Here is a 12,418-nt window from a genome sequence, read left to right as displayed (position 1 = left end):
TGGGGTGCCATTGCCTTCTCCAACAGTTATCTTTTTAAGTAATCATTTTTAAAACTCTATTTCTGAGGAACGAAATGTGAAAAGAATCTGGTTCATTTTAATTTGTGGTTTTAACATCTGGTGAGAGTACAAGTTTTAAATTATTTATCATTGCTAGTCAAATTCAATAACAACTAATTAAAATAACAGGGTATTTTTATTTGGAAAGGGTTTGTGGGTAAGAAGAGGAAAAGTCAACAGCTTCTTCTCTGTGTTACCATTTCCCCCACACTCTCTGCAGGGGTACAGCATACAAAAACTTTAAAAACTATCAGTGAATATCAGAGTACATATTACATTTAAGGACATATGAGTATAGTTGCTTGATCACCACCTGGTTTTACACAGGTTGAAAAGCATTAAGCACACTTTCCCCAGTTCTGTCATTCTGTTGGTCTATCCTCAGTGCCCTAAAATAAAGCCTGAAGCAGAGTAGAAGCCCAGTAAAATTTGTTAAATAAGTGAGTGAGTGAATGAATGAGCTTGCAGCCCTGAGCTTTAGGGCCATTCCAGATCAAGGCTGAGTTCTTTCTTTTAGTTCCATAAACCCAAAGGAGAATTTGATCTTCTCCATCCTGACCCCAGGTACAATGCCAAAGCCCATAGAATCTTATTTTTCAAAATGGAAATCTGCCTTATTGTTTTATTTGCTTTTAAGCCAAGAAACACATGATCATTGTAAAAATTAGACAATACCAAAAGCAAAAGGAAAATAAAAATTATCGCCAATCCCCTACTCCAGTCACAGATGAAGAAGCCAAGATTTAAAGCTAAAAGAAGAGGGACTTGCCCAGGGTCTTACGCCCTTTCAGATGCTTTTAGATGGTGCTTAATTCCTGATTCTGGACATCTGTTTCCTGTACACACTCTGAAATTTCCCATCAAAGTTCGCTGGACCATAAAGCCTGACCTTTACCATTTCCATAAATGATCAGATTTTACAAAATCCTATAGGGTGAACATGGGATTGCTTAACAAATTACAGAATAACATAACTAAAGTGTTCCCCTTGAAACATTAAACTTAATAAGTACAAATATAAGGAAGTACTTAAGTATTTCTCTAAAAAAAAAAAAAAAAGAAAGAAAGAAAAGGAGTCACACGAACTATAATACCCCTGAAGAAATGTAAGTTAAACAAGGGTAGTACAAATTTGTGTGAAGTTGTTTTAGGTTATTAAGTGTACCTAGCTAAGCTTTACTGGGTGCATTTCTTTTACAATTGACTTTAAAGGAAGACATATCCTTCCACACAAAACAAAAAACTAGAGGGAATGAACTGTGTAGATGTATGGAAAATTCTTAGGCAAAATTCTAAGAGAATTTAGCTCATTCACTGTAATTATAGTATGGGGGTAACCACAACAAATTCATCCTATTATTCCTCTCCTGTTGAGTCCCCGTTTCCTAATTCACACAATCAAGGAAGAAGTTGAAGATACTGACCTAGCCTGATGCCCAGCTTCCTGTACCCACTCTTGAATCCTTCTAGCCTCAATTCTGTTGGATCTGCCCCTGGCCTGGTCTGTATTCTGATTCTGCTGTACTTTGGTTTCCTAGCACATCATGAGGAATATAAAGACAGAAACTATGTCTCTTTATATTTCCCCATTTTCCACTGTTCCTAGCATAGTGCTGATGCTGAATAAACATTCGCAGGGTACAGCATCTTGTAGACTTTCAGGAGAAACTGAGGTCACATAACACATCATTGGAAAGGATAAGAGGTACACTCCAATGGGTCTGGACATCCCTACAGGACTTCCATGTACACTCATCATGGTTGTCCCATGCTATCCCCGGTTCTCCTCCTCTCCCTAATTTTTTGTCGCCTGTGATGGTTTCCATTTCATCTTTTATTTTTTTAAAACATTATTTTTTCTTTTTTGATGTGGACCATTTTTAAAGTCTTTAATGAATTTGTTACAATATTGCTTCTGTTTTCTGCTTTGGTTTTTGGCCACGAGGCATGTGGGGTCTTAACTCCCTGACCAGGGATTGAACCTGCACCCTGAGGTGGAAGGCAAGGTCTCAATCACTGGACCACTAGGGCAGTCCATTCATTATGTATTTATGACCTCTCTCTGTCTCCACTTGCTTTCATATCACCATTGCTGCCATCCATTTTCTGTTTTTGTGCTACCATTGCTACATTGAGTCTGCCCAAGCCAACTTCTCTAATGATAATTTTTCTCCCGTTTTGAACAAAGATTGGAGTGTCTATCTTTCAATGCCTGAAGGAAATCTCTTTTTGGATGTGGTTTCTACCTGAAATTAAGCACTCTCCCCATGCCTACCCAAGCATGCAACACTTCCCAGTTTCCCCTTAAAGTTCCCCAGACTTATAATCTGTGGGATTGTCTTGAGTTTCTCCCTCTCCTGAAAGATTTGCTAATTCTCCCTCTAAAGATGCTCACATTTGATCTTCATTTCCATATTTGCTGCCCTGATTCAGTCCTCATCACCGTGTGTTCAACACTAACACTTCCAGTACCCCCACACTCTAGCCCACTGTAGATAACATCCCACAGTATGTTTTCATTCTTGGTGAAGTCTCTATTGCCTTTTATATGAAATAGAAACACCCAAGATATACAAATCTAACTCATTCTTCCCTAAGCACTCAACAGGTTTCTTGTACCAGGATTCTTATTCCCACCTCTGAGCTTCTGCAGATGTCACTCCCGCCTCTCCACAGCCCCCCCTTGTATTCATTCATCATCACCATTGTTAACTTCCTCCATAACTCTCCACTTCCAGGGAGCCTTTCCTGGCTAGTTTCATCGCAGTATGATAACTGCCTTTTCCTGGCATTAATTTTTAGTTCTGGTTATATCGCTCTGTTGTTTCTTACTTGTTTAGCTAAGGATAATGGTTTTGAAAAATAATAACATACAAGAAAGATGGTACAAATGAGCCTGTTTGCAGGGCAGGAATAGAGATGCAGATGTATAGAAAGGATGTGTGGACACAGCGGGGGAAGGGCAGGGCAGGACGAACTGGGAACACTGCACTGACATGTATACACTACCATGTGTATAATAGCTGGCTAGTGGGAAGTTGCTGATTGCATGGAAGCTCAGCTCTGTGCTCTGTGATGACCTAGGGGGTGGGATGTCAGGGTGGGGTGGGAGGGACGCTCAAGAGGGAGGGGATATACGTGTATATGTATAGCTGACTCACTTCATTGTACAGTAGAAACTAACATGACACTGTAATGCCATTATACTCCAATAAAAAAAATAGTAACATACGTTTATTTATGTGCCAGGTACTAGTCTAGGCCATTTATTAAGTTCAATAATCTTCACAACCACCACAGAAGCTCCATAGATATTATGCCTATTTTACAAAGAAGGCAGCTGTGGTGTAGAGAGAAGTTACTTGCTCATGGCCACAGGGCTCATAAGTGAGAGGTGGGATCTGAACCTATGAAGCCCAGGTACTGTTCATGGTATCATGCGGCATACAGCAATCTACTCTGACCAACTTAATCAAAGGCAGTAATCTTACCTTCTTCTTTTGAATTCTCTACACAAATAAGTAGATCCCATGCTTTAAATCCTGGAGGAGGGCACAGCAGCCCACTCTGGTATTCTTGCCTTGAGAATCCCCATGGAGAGAGGAGCCTGACAGGCTACCAGTCACAAAGAGTCACACATGACTGAAGCAATTTAGCACATGCTTTAAATATATTTTGCTATCAGTGTAAGTTTCTAGTTTTCTACTACAGAATCACTAAGGTATTATCTTATTATCATCTTTTGGAATTACTAATATTATGAGGCAAATTTATTTGATTTTAAATAACTGTTTAACATTTTTCTTTCTGTGAATGCCTATTCTGCTTTCTCAAATGAATGTCTGAGTTAAGTCACATTAAATGCCACTGTCCTTTGCTCCAAGACCTAAAGATTTAAAAGATGCCTGTATGTTCTGTGTGTTGTATGTCACTGCTTTATTTCCCCAACCTGCCCTTGAAAGTCAACACAACGGAGGCCTCACACAACACAACAACTTTCAATTAGAATCTCCACAATAACACACTCTGCCAGCTACCAACCCATAGTATGTCCATTACTGGATTTGGCTGCTTTTCTCATAAGAATAAAAATTTGTATGGAGGTCCATCCGGATCTTACTGCCTTTATTCTTTCAGACTGAAGACTTCCATTTCCTAAATGGTTTCAGTATTCAATATTTGTCTTTTTTTTTTTTTTTGGCATTTCAATATTACAAGTGATTTTAAAACCTTTATCCATACATTGTCTTTGTCATTTAAAAGTCTATGGATAATATGAAAGACACAGATTAAATCTCCAATCTCTCTTTTTCTTGATGTTTGTTTGCCCAAAATTTAGAGTCTTAATGGCTGGGAATATTTTCTACAACTGCTTTTGCAAACAGTTTAGTGTGCCATATATTTGGCCCTCGAGGCCAGTGATCTTCGAGGCCTGAAACCAATATTGTGGATAACAGAACAGAGAAACCTTACCTTTCTGCTTCCAGACGCATCTCTTCTCGCTTTTGCCTTCTGAGTTCTCTGCGACGTTCAAAATCATCCATGGTGTGGGTTCAGATTTAGGGAGACCAGAGAACGTCTGGATCTAAAGGGGAGGAAGCAAAATCGATATTACAGATGAGTCATCTTAGCCCCTCACCATTATTTTATCCCCCTTTTCTTTATTCTTAAGAAAAACACTTTAGAAGATGAATGAGGTAGCCAGTGATCAATTTCTGACTCCCAAGCCAAGCTGTGTCCTTTATGTGCTAAATTCAGTCCCATTCATGCAACTTAGAGACAGATAAGTAAAATCCCAGAATCACAAGTTTTTTTTTTGTTTGCTTTGTTTTTTTAAAGCAAAGACCTTGAGAGACAGGTCTGACGACTTGAAATATTGCTGGGATCACTCGAAAGCTACTGAATGATCTTGTTCTTTGTAACCTGCTGAACTACAGACCAAAGTTATAAAAATCAGTGAACAAAGAAAGAGGAAAGGGGAACACAAGTGAGAAAAAGAAAAGTGGCAAGACAAGGAATGTCTGGAACTAAGAGAAAAGCAGAAGTAAAGAAAGAAAGAAAACAATACAAGCATCTAGGCATCATTTGCATATCCTAAAAGAATATTAATATCAAAACGATAATAAAGACCACAGCAAGAGTACCATGACTAAACAGTGCAGCAGCATTTTTCAAAGCAGTTACATATGATCAAACTGTTTTCAGAGCTCAGAAGTCGCTGCTCTTTGTAACCCAACCATTTTCTCCTTTCCTACCTCCTCTGTGATGGTTTTAATCCCAGAAAGATCTTCCCTTTCCAGCTCTTCAACTGAGAAGTCCGCTTTTCCTGCGTCTCTGTGCCATGGAGTCAAGTATTCCAGAATTCCCCTGCAGCCCCCAAACCCAAAATGACTACCAGAAAAGGGGAAGCGGGCTCTTTTTGTCCTTGCTTTGTTTACAGAGCTGTCAGTGGTTAGTTAAACTCGGCCTGGAATCTGGCATTTAAGGCCTGCTTGAAGATTGTTTCCTGTGTGGAGCGGGAGGCCTCCACTTCCTCTGGAATCCTAGACTCTGTGCTGCACTCAGATCACAAAAAATATTTTCCAGCCCTTTCTGTGCACATGAGACAAGCCATTTGCCCTGCGTAAGGAGAGAGACGGGCAAAACCTGAAGCCATCCCCTAATGGCGTCTTTGTGTGAGGGAGTGAAAAGCAAAACCTAGACTTTAAGGCCAAGTTCAGAAACCTTCTGAAATCACTAGATGCTTTTATTTTTCCAAGCATTTCCCCCCTTAAAAAAACCCACAAAAACAAAAATAAAATCTTAGCCAACCGAAACAAAACGATACAACGTTTGAATTCCACCTCCCTTCTTATTCCCTAAGGTATTATTTATACTGCTCATAAATCCTTTAGAAATTCAAATTTGGGTGTTTATTTGGGGATTTTTGACTTCTCAGTGTTTTTCTATCTGCCTCTTACAAAGAGTTCTTTCCAAATATTTAGCTAGTTATAAAGGAAAAAGATCCGTTTTCTTTTTTGAAAAATTACTTCAGCAACCAAGAAAAAAATTTCTTTATATTTTTCAGTCTGATCTCTCCATAGTTATCAGCATGGGAAAAAAAGGAAGTGATTCGAGGGTCTCCTGAGAGGCCACGTGTCCCCCTGGGGTGGGCTCCTGTTCTGAGCACAATGCAGGGTGCGTGAGGACTGCCCTGGGAGCAGCAGGACCAGACCTCCGTGACCTGAGAGCTGGGTGCAGTGGGGCAAAGGCTTCTCCTTCCTTCCTGCAGTGAAGTCTTTTGTCGTATATACACCACTTCTGGAATAACTATAGCAACAGCAAACAGAAACGGGAGAAAGAGGCTCTGTCTGTAAGCAAACAATTTCACTTTTCTTAATTTATCTAAGTAGTTTGAAGAGCAGCCTCTAAGCCTCTGGGTCTCGCTCCAGCCTCATCAAGCCGAGGAGTCGTGCTGGTGGTTCGCTGGCAGCGGCAGCTGGGTTTTTTCTCAGACTATACCTCTAGTGCAGGTGCCTACGAGCGGTGAAACAAACATTTCCAAGCAGGCCGAAGATGGGCACGGCTGGCAGAACCAAGCAGCATCCTGGGGCATTCGGGGAGTGCAGCTAATTAACATCATGTGGTCACTGTGGTTGGCCACCCTCACCGGCTCTCGACCCACGCAAATTTTTTCCCCGACCCATTCCGTCCTCCTACTCCTCACCTTTTATCGTGTGTGTGTGTGTGTGTGTGTGTGTGTGTGTGTTTGCCACTCAGTCATGTCCAACTCTTTGTGACCCCATGTCCTGGAACCTGCAAGGCTCCTCCGTCCAGGGGATTCTCCAGGCAAGGATACTGGAGTGGGTTGTCATTCCCTTCTCCAGAGGATCTTCTGACCCAGGGATCGAACGCGGGTCTCCCACATTGCAAGCAGATCCCATCTTTTATTATTTGGGTGTTTTTCTCCTTCAACCATATAGGAACTCTACCTAACCAGGTGTTTGCTCGTTGAATGAAATAAGGCACTAGGAGGAGGAGAGAGGGAGTGAGCGCTCTATGAAGCATTTATACACGTGATGGCTTTCTGGGCTCTGCTTGGCGGATGTGTGACGGGTACACTTGAGGTGGTGGAAGAAGCACATTTCTGTACCGGGTGGTGCGGGATGACTGTCACGTGCTGTGTTTGGGGGGAAGTTGTCTGTGCTTGTGAAAATGGCTCTTTGCTGGTCCCACTGTAGGATGGAGCTGGAAGTCTTCTCAATCCTCACACCCTCATATCATCACAGAACTCTGAACCTCCCTGGCACTGTTCCCCGTAAGGGGAGGCACGTCTGGGGAGAACTGTAAATGAATTTCCCCTTTTGGAAGGAGCAGCTCCCATGTCCTCAGCTAGTAATCTCTCATTTCCTCCCTGACCCCCAGTCGATGCTGAACTCCTTCCAGTAACATTGGACAGGAAACAAAGTCTCCATCAACCAAGTGATGACATGTCAAGGCAGAGAGCTTCTGTAAACAGTGGAGCTCATGAGTGTCGCAAGTGGACAGAGTAGCTTGATAGACAGATGCAGACGAAGGGAGATATTATCCACGAATGTGACAGATGGGTTCTTGAAAAGCTTTATGAAAATCTAAATTTTTGTGCTGGGGAGATTGTAGTCATGCTACTGAAAAACCTTGGTGTGACTCCTTTTGTCAAGGGAGAAAAAGCATTTTACAAAGGCAGGAGAACCATCACCTACTGATATAACTGTCTTTTCAATATGGGTTCTCAAATACCAGATTTTCTTAAAATAGGGCATGTCTATGCTGGTACAATTAAGGAGTAAGTCAATGTCAGAGATTTCAAATTACTTAACATGCTGCCCTTCCTTTGGGTAACGGCACTGCCAAGCCGATGATGCAGGTGACTGGCGCCATGAGTGGCCCTCCTGTGTGTCTATCACGTGGCTCACCTCTGTGCCAGAGCAGCCTGAAGCTTCCTCCTTCCCTTTCCTTCTCTCTGCTTTCTTTTCCCCTCTCAACTTCTTTTTGGGGGATGGGGAGATATTTATCAATAGTTCTTCTGTCATTTCCTTTTTTTATGTGTCTCATTCTGTGATACTTTCTTTGTTTCCTCCCTTATTCATTTCCCTCTCTGTATTGGGAATTAAAATCTACTTATTAAATCCAATCTAGGATTCTTTTCCTTAAAAATATTGAGTTTAATTTCCAATGTGCATCTTTCAATCACGAATTCTAACTATTATTATATTTTACCTTTGCAAAGTTTTTTTTTTTTCCTTAATGGATATGTGACCTTCACTAGAGATATTTCCTGAGAAACCTTTATAAGGAGAACTAGTTTCTGCTTTTGTTTGGGACAGGGTTGGTGGAAGGTAGGAAGTCATCTTAAATGTGTATGTGTGTGCACATATGTGGGTGTGTATGTGTTTATGTGTGTGTGAGTGTATGTGCATATATTAATATGTGTATTTACACACATGCACACAGGTGTAAAAATTGTCAAGGCAGTAGGTGGTAGCTGCTACTGCTGCTAAGTCACTTCAGTCATGTCCAACTCTGTGTGACCCCAGAGATGGCAGCCTACCAGGCTCCCCTGTCCCTGGGATTCTCCAGGCAAGAACACTGGAGTGAGTTGCCATTTCTTTCTCCAATGCATGAAAGTGAAAAGTGAAAGTGAAGTCGCTCAGTCGTGTCCGACTCCTAGCGACCCCATGGACTGCAGCCTACCAGGCTCCTCCATCCATGGGATTTTCCAGGCAAGAGTACCAGAGTGGGGTGCCATTGCCTTCTGGTAGCTAGCTGGCCAGTACTGGAGAAGGAAATGGCAACCCACTCCAGTGTTCTTGCCTGGAAAATCCCAGAGATGGGAGAGCCTGTGGACTGCCGTCTATTGGATCGCACAGAGTTGGACACGACTGAAGTGACTTAGTAGCAGCAGCTGGCCAGTACTCCATTATTAAGGGGAGAAATATGTAGAGAAAGCTAGGTTCTATCTACCTTCAAATCATCATAGACTGAATGGTGAATGATTGCAGGAGGTCCTTGGAATTTGGGGCAGTGCCAACAGTGGTCTCAGAACACATCAAGAATAAAATCTGTTGTGTCAGGGACGCTAAGTCAATGCAACGTTCAAAGGTAACCAACATGAATCAAATATGTGCTATGTGCTGGATCATATTTTTTTAATTAAAAAAATTTTTTTAATTTATTTTTTTTTAGTGTAGTTTTAAGTTGAAGGAACAACAGACATGGAACAATGAACTGGTTCAAAATAGGGAAAGGAGTACATCAAGGCTGTAAATTGTCACCTTGCTTATTTAACTTCTATGCAGAGTACATCATGTGAAACTTCAGGCTGGATGAATCACAAGCTGAATCAAGATTGCTGAGAGAAGTATCAATAAACTCAGATATGCCTATGATACCACTTTAATAGCAGAAAGTGAAGAGAAACTAAAGAGCCTCTTGATGAAGGTGAAAGAGGAGAGTGAAAAAGTTGACTTAAAACTCAACATTCAAAAAACTAAGATCATGGCATCTGGTTCTATCACTTCATGGCAAATAGATGGAGAAAATGTGGAAACAGTGTCAGATTTCACTTTCTCAGACTCCAAAATCACTGCGGACAGTGACTGCAGCCATAAATTAAAAAACACTTGCTCCTTGAAAGAATAGCTATGACAAACCTAGTGTGTCAAAAAGCAGAGACATGATTTTGCCGACAAAGGTCTGCCTAGACAAAGTTATGGTTTTTCCAGTAGTCATGTATGGATGTGAAAGTTGGACTATAAAGAAGGCTGAGCACTGAAGAACTGATGCTTTTGAACTGTGGTGCTGGAGAAGACTCTTGAGAGTCCTTTGGACAGCAAGAAGATCAAACCAGTCAATCCTATCAAGCCTGAATATTGGTAGGAAGGGCTGAAACTGAAACTCCAATACTTTGATCACCTGAGGCAAAGAACTGATTCATTGGAGAAGACCCTGATGCTGGGAAAGATTGAGGGCAAGAGGAGAAGGGGGCATCAGAGGATGATATGGTTGGATGGCATCATTGACTCAATGGACATGAGTTTGAGCAAACTCTGGGACTTAGTGAAGGACAGAGAAGCCTGGCATGCTGCAGTTCATGGGGTCACAAAGAGTTGGACATGACTAAGTGACTGAACAACATAGTTTAAGGAAAAACTGAGCAGGAAGTAGAGTATCCATCTATTCCCTCACCTTTACCCCCACCTGGTGTTTCTGTGTTTGCACTGAGCTGTGTATTCCCCACCAAAAGATATGCTGAAGTCCTACCCCCAGCACCTCAGAATGTGACCTTGTTTAGAAATTGTGTCTTTGCACATGTAGTCAAGTTAAGACGAGTATTAGGATGGGCCCTAATCCTGTATGACTTGTGTCCTTATAAAAAGGGGAAATTTGGACTTAGAGACAGATATACACAGAGGGAAGATCATGGGCAAACACATGAGAATATGGTGCAGCAGGAATGCCTCAGGCTATGAGCAGCTAGGAGTGAGACATTCCCTGGGGTCTTCAGAGGGCCCCTGCTGACACTTTGATTTCTAGTCTCTGGAACTGTGAGATAATAAATTTCTATTCTAAGCCACCCAGTTTGTGATACTTTGTTACAGCAGTCCTAGCAAACTAACACAGCCCATTACTAAAATCTTGCAGTGGAACATTTGTTATAATTAACGAGCTAATATTGACTTGTTTTTGTCACTCAGTCACTAAGTCATGTCTGACTCTTGGTGACTCCGTGCACTGTGTTACACCAGGCTTCTCTGTCCTGCACTGTCTCCAGAGTTTGCTCACATCAATGTCTGTTGAGTCTGTGATGCTATCTAACCGTCTCATCTTCTGCTACCCTCTTCTCCTTTTGCCTTCAATCTTTCCCAGCATCAGGGTCTTTTCCAACTCTCACGTCCATACATGACTACTGGAAGAACCATAGCTTTGCTGTACAGACCTCTGTCAGCAAAGTGATGTCTCTGCTTTTTAATATTCTGTCTAGGTTTGTCATAGCTTTCCTTTCAAGGAGCAAGCGTTTTAATTTCTTGGCTGCAGTCACATCCGCAGTGATTTTGGAGCCCAAGGAAAGAAAATCTGTCACTGCTTCTACTTTTTCCCCTTCTATTTGCCATGAAGCATTGGGATTGGATGCCATGATCTTAGTTTTTTGAATGTTGAGTTTTAAGTCAGTTTTTTCACTCTCCTCTTTCACTCTCATCAAGAGGCTCCTAAGTTCCTCTTTGCTTTTTGCCATTCAACGGGATCATCTGCATATCTGAGGTTGTTGATTATTTCTCCTGGCAATCTTGATTCCAGCTTGCAGTTCATCCAGTCTGGCATTCCACACGATGTACTCTGCATATGTTAAATAAACAGGGTGACAATATACAGCCTTGTTGTACTATTTCCCCAATTTTGAACCAGTTCATCGTTCCATGTCCAGTTCTAGCTATTGCTTCTTGATTGACATACATGTTTCTTAGGAGGCAGGTACGGTGGTCTGGTATTCTCATCCCTTAAAGAATTTTCTAGTTTGTTGTGATCCACACAAAGGCTTTAGCATAGTCAATGAAGCAGAAGGAGATATTTTTCTGGAATTCCCTTGCTTTCTCTATGATCCAACTAATATTGGCAATTTGATCTCTGGTTCCTCTGTCTTTTCTAAACCCAGCTTGTACATCTGGAAGTTATTGGCTTATGTATTGCTGAAGCCTAACTTGAAGGATTTTGAGCATAACCTTACTAGCATGTGAAATGAGCACAATTGTCCAGTAGTTTGAGCATTTTTTTACACTGCCCTTCTTTGAGATTGGGATGAAAAGTGACTGACCTTTTCCAGTCCTGTGGTCACTGCTGAGTTTTCCAAATTTGCTGACACATTGAATGCAGCACTTTTACGGCATCATCTTTTAGAGTTTAAATAGCTCACCTGGAATTCTATCACTTCTGCTAGCTTTTAAGGTTCATGTTTACGTTAAGTTTCACACTTTGGCACATTCTACGGGTTTTGCCAAACACATAGTGTTATGTGTTTACCATCACAGTATCAGACAGAATAGTATCATTGTCCACATTCATGCATTTCTGGCTCAAATTTCAATTCCTTTATGCCTTTCCTGAGGACTCCAATTTGGCAGTGATATCTTACTCCTTGAATATCCATCATTCAATTTTGGTAATTAATAATGTACTGCCTTGCCCTGGCTTATTAGTTGTTCTAACTAGTACTTAAATATGTCACTGATTTACTTTCCATATGCTTTCATTCTTAAGGCCACTTATGAATAGATACAGCCTTTTAAAAGCCCTTTTCACTCTGGGGACATAGCAGGCATTCAGGAATTGTAACTGATTTGAA

At 41.4% G+C, this 12,418-nt stretch overlaps 1 protein-coding gene across 2 annotated transcripts in view; it reads right to left on the bottom strand.

The window, feature by feature from the left end:
* CALD1 (caldesmon 1) overlaps nt 1-12,418 on the bottom strand; it is a 130,456-nt gene that overhangs the window by 102,200 nt on the left and 15,838 nt on the right. For both annotated transcript variants that reach the window (XM_052638560.1, XM_052638562.1), the window contains exon 2: nt 4,534-4,645. In XM_052638560.1, coding sequence (XP_052494520.1) covers nt 4,534-4,604 — 71 coding nt within the window. In that variant the 5' untranslated portion in view covers nt 4,605-4,645. The remainder of the gene's footprint in view (nt 1-4,533; nt 4,646-12,418) is intronic.

This window comes from Budorcas taxicolor, chromosome 4 (genome assembly GCF_023091745.1).
Source record: "Budorcas taxicolor isolate Tak-1 chromosome 4, Takin1.1, whole genome shotgun sequence".
Classification (NCBI taxonomy): domain Eukaryota; kingdom Metazoa; phylum Chordata; class Mammalia; order Artiodactyla; family Bovidae; genus Budorcas; species Budorcas taxicolor.
This window is presented reverse-complemented; position numbering and strand designations above follow the sequence as displayed.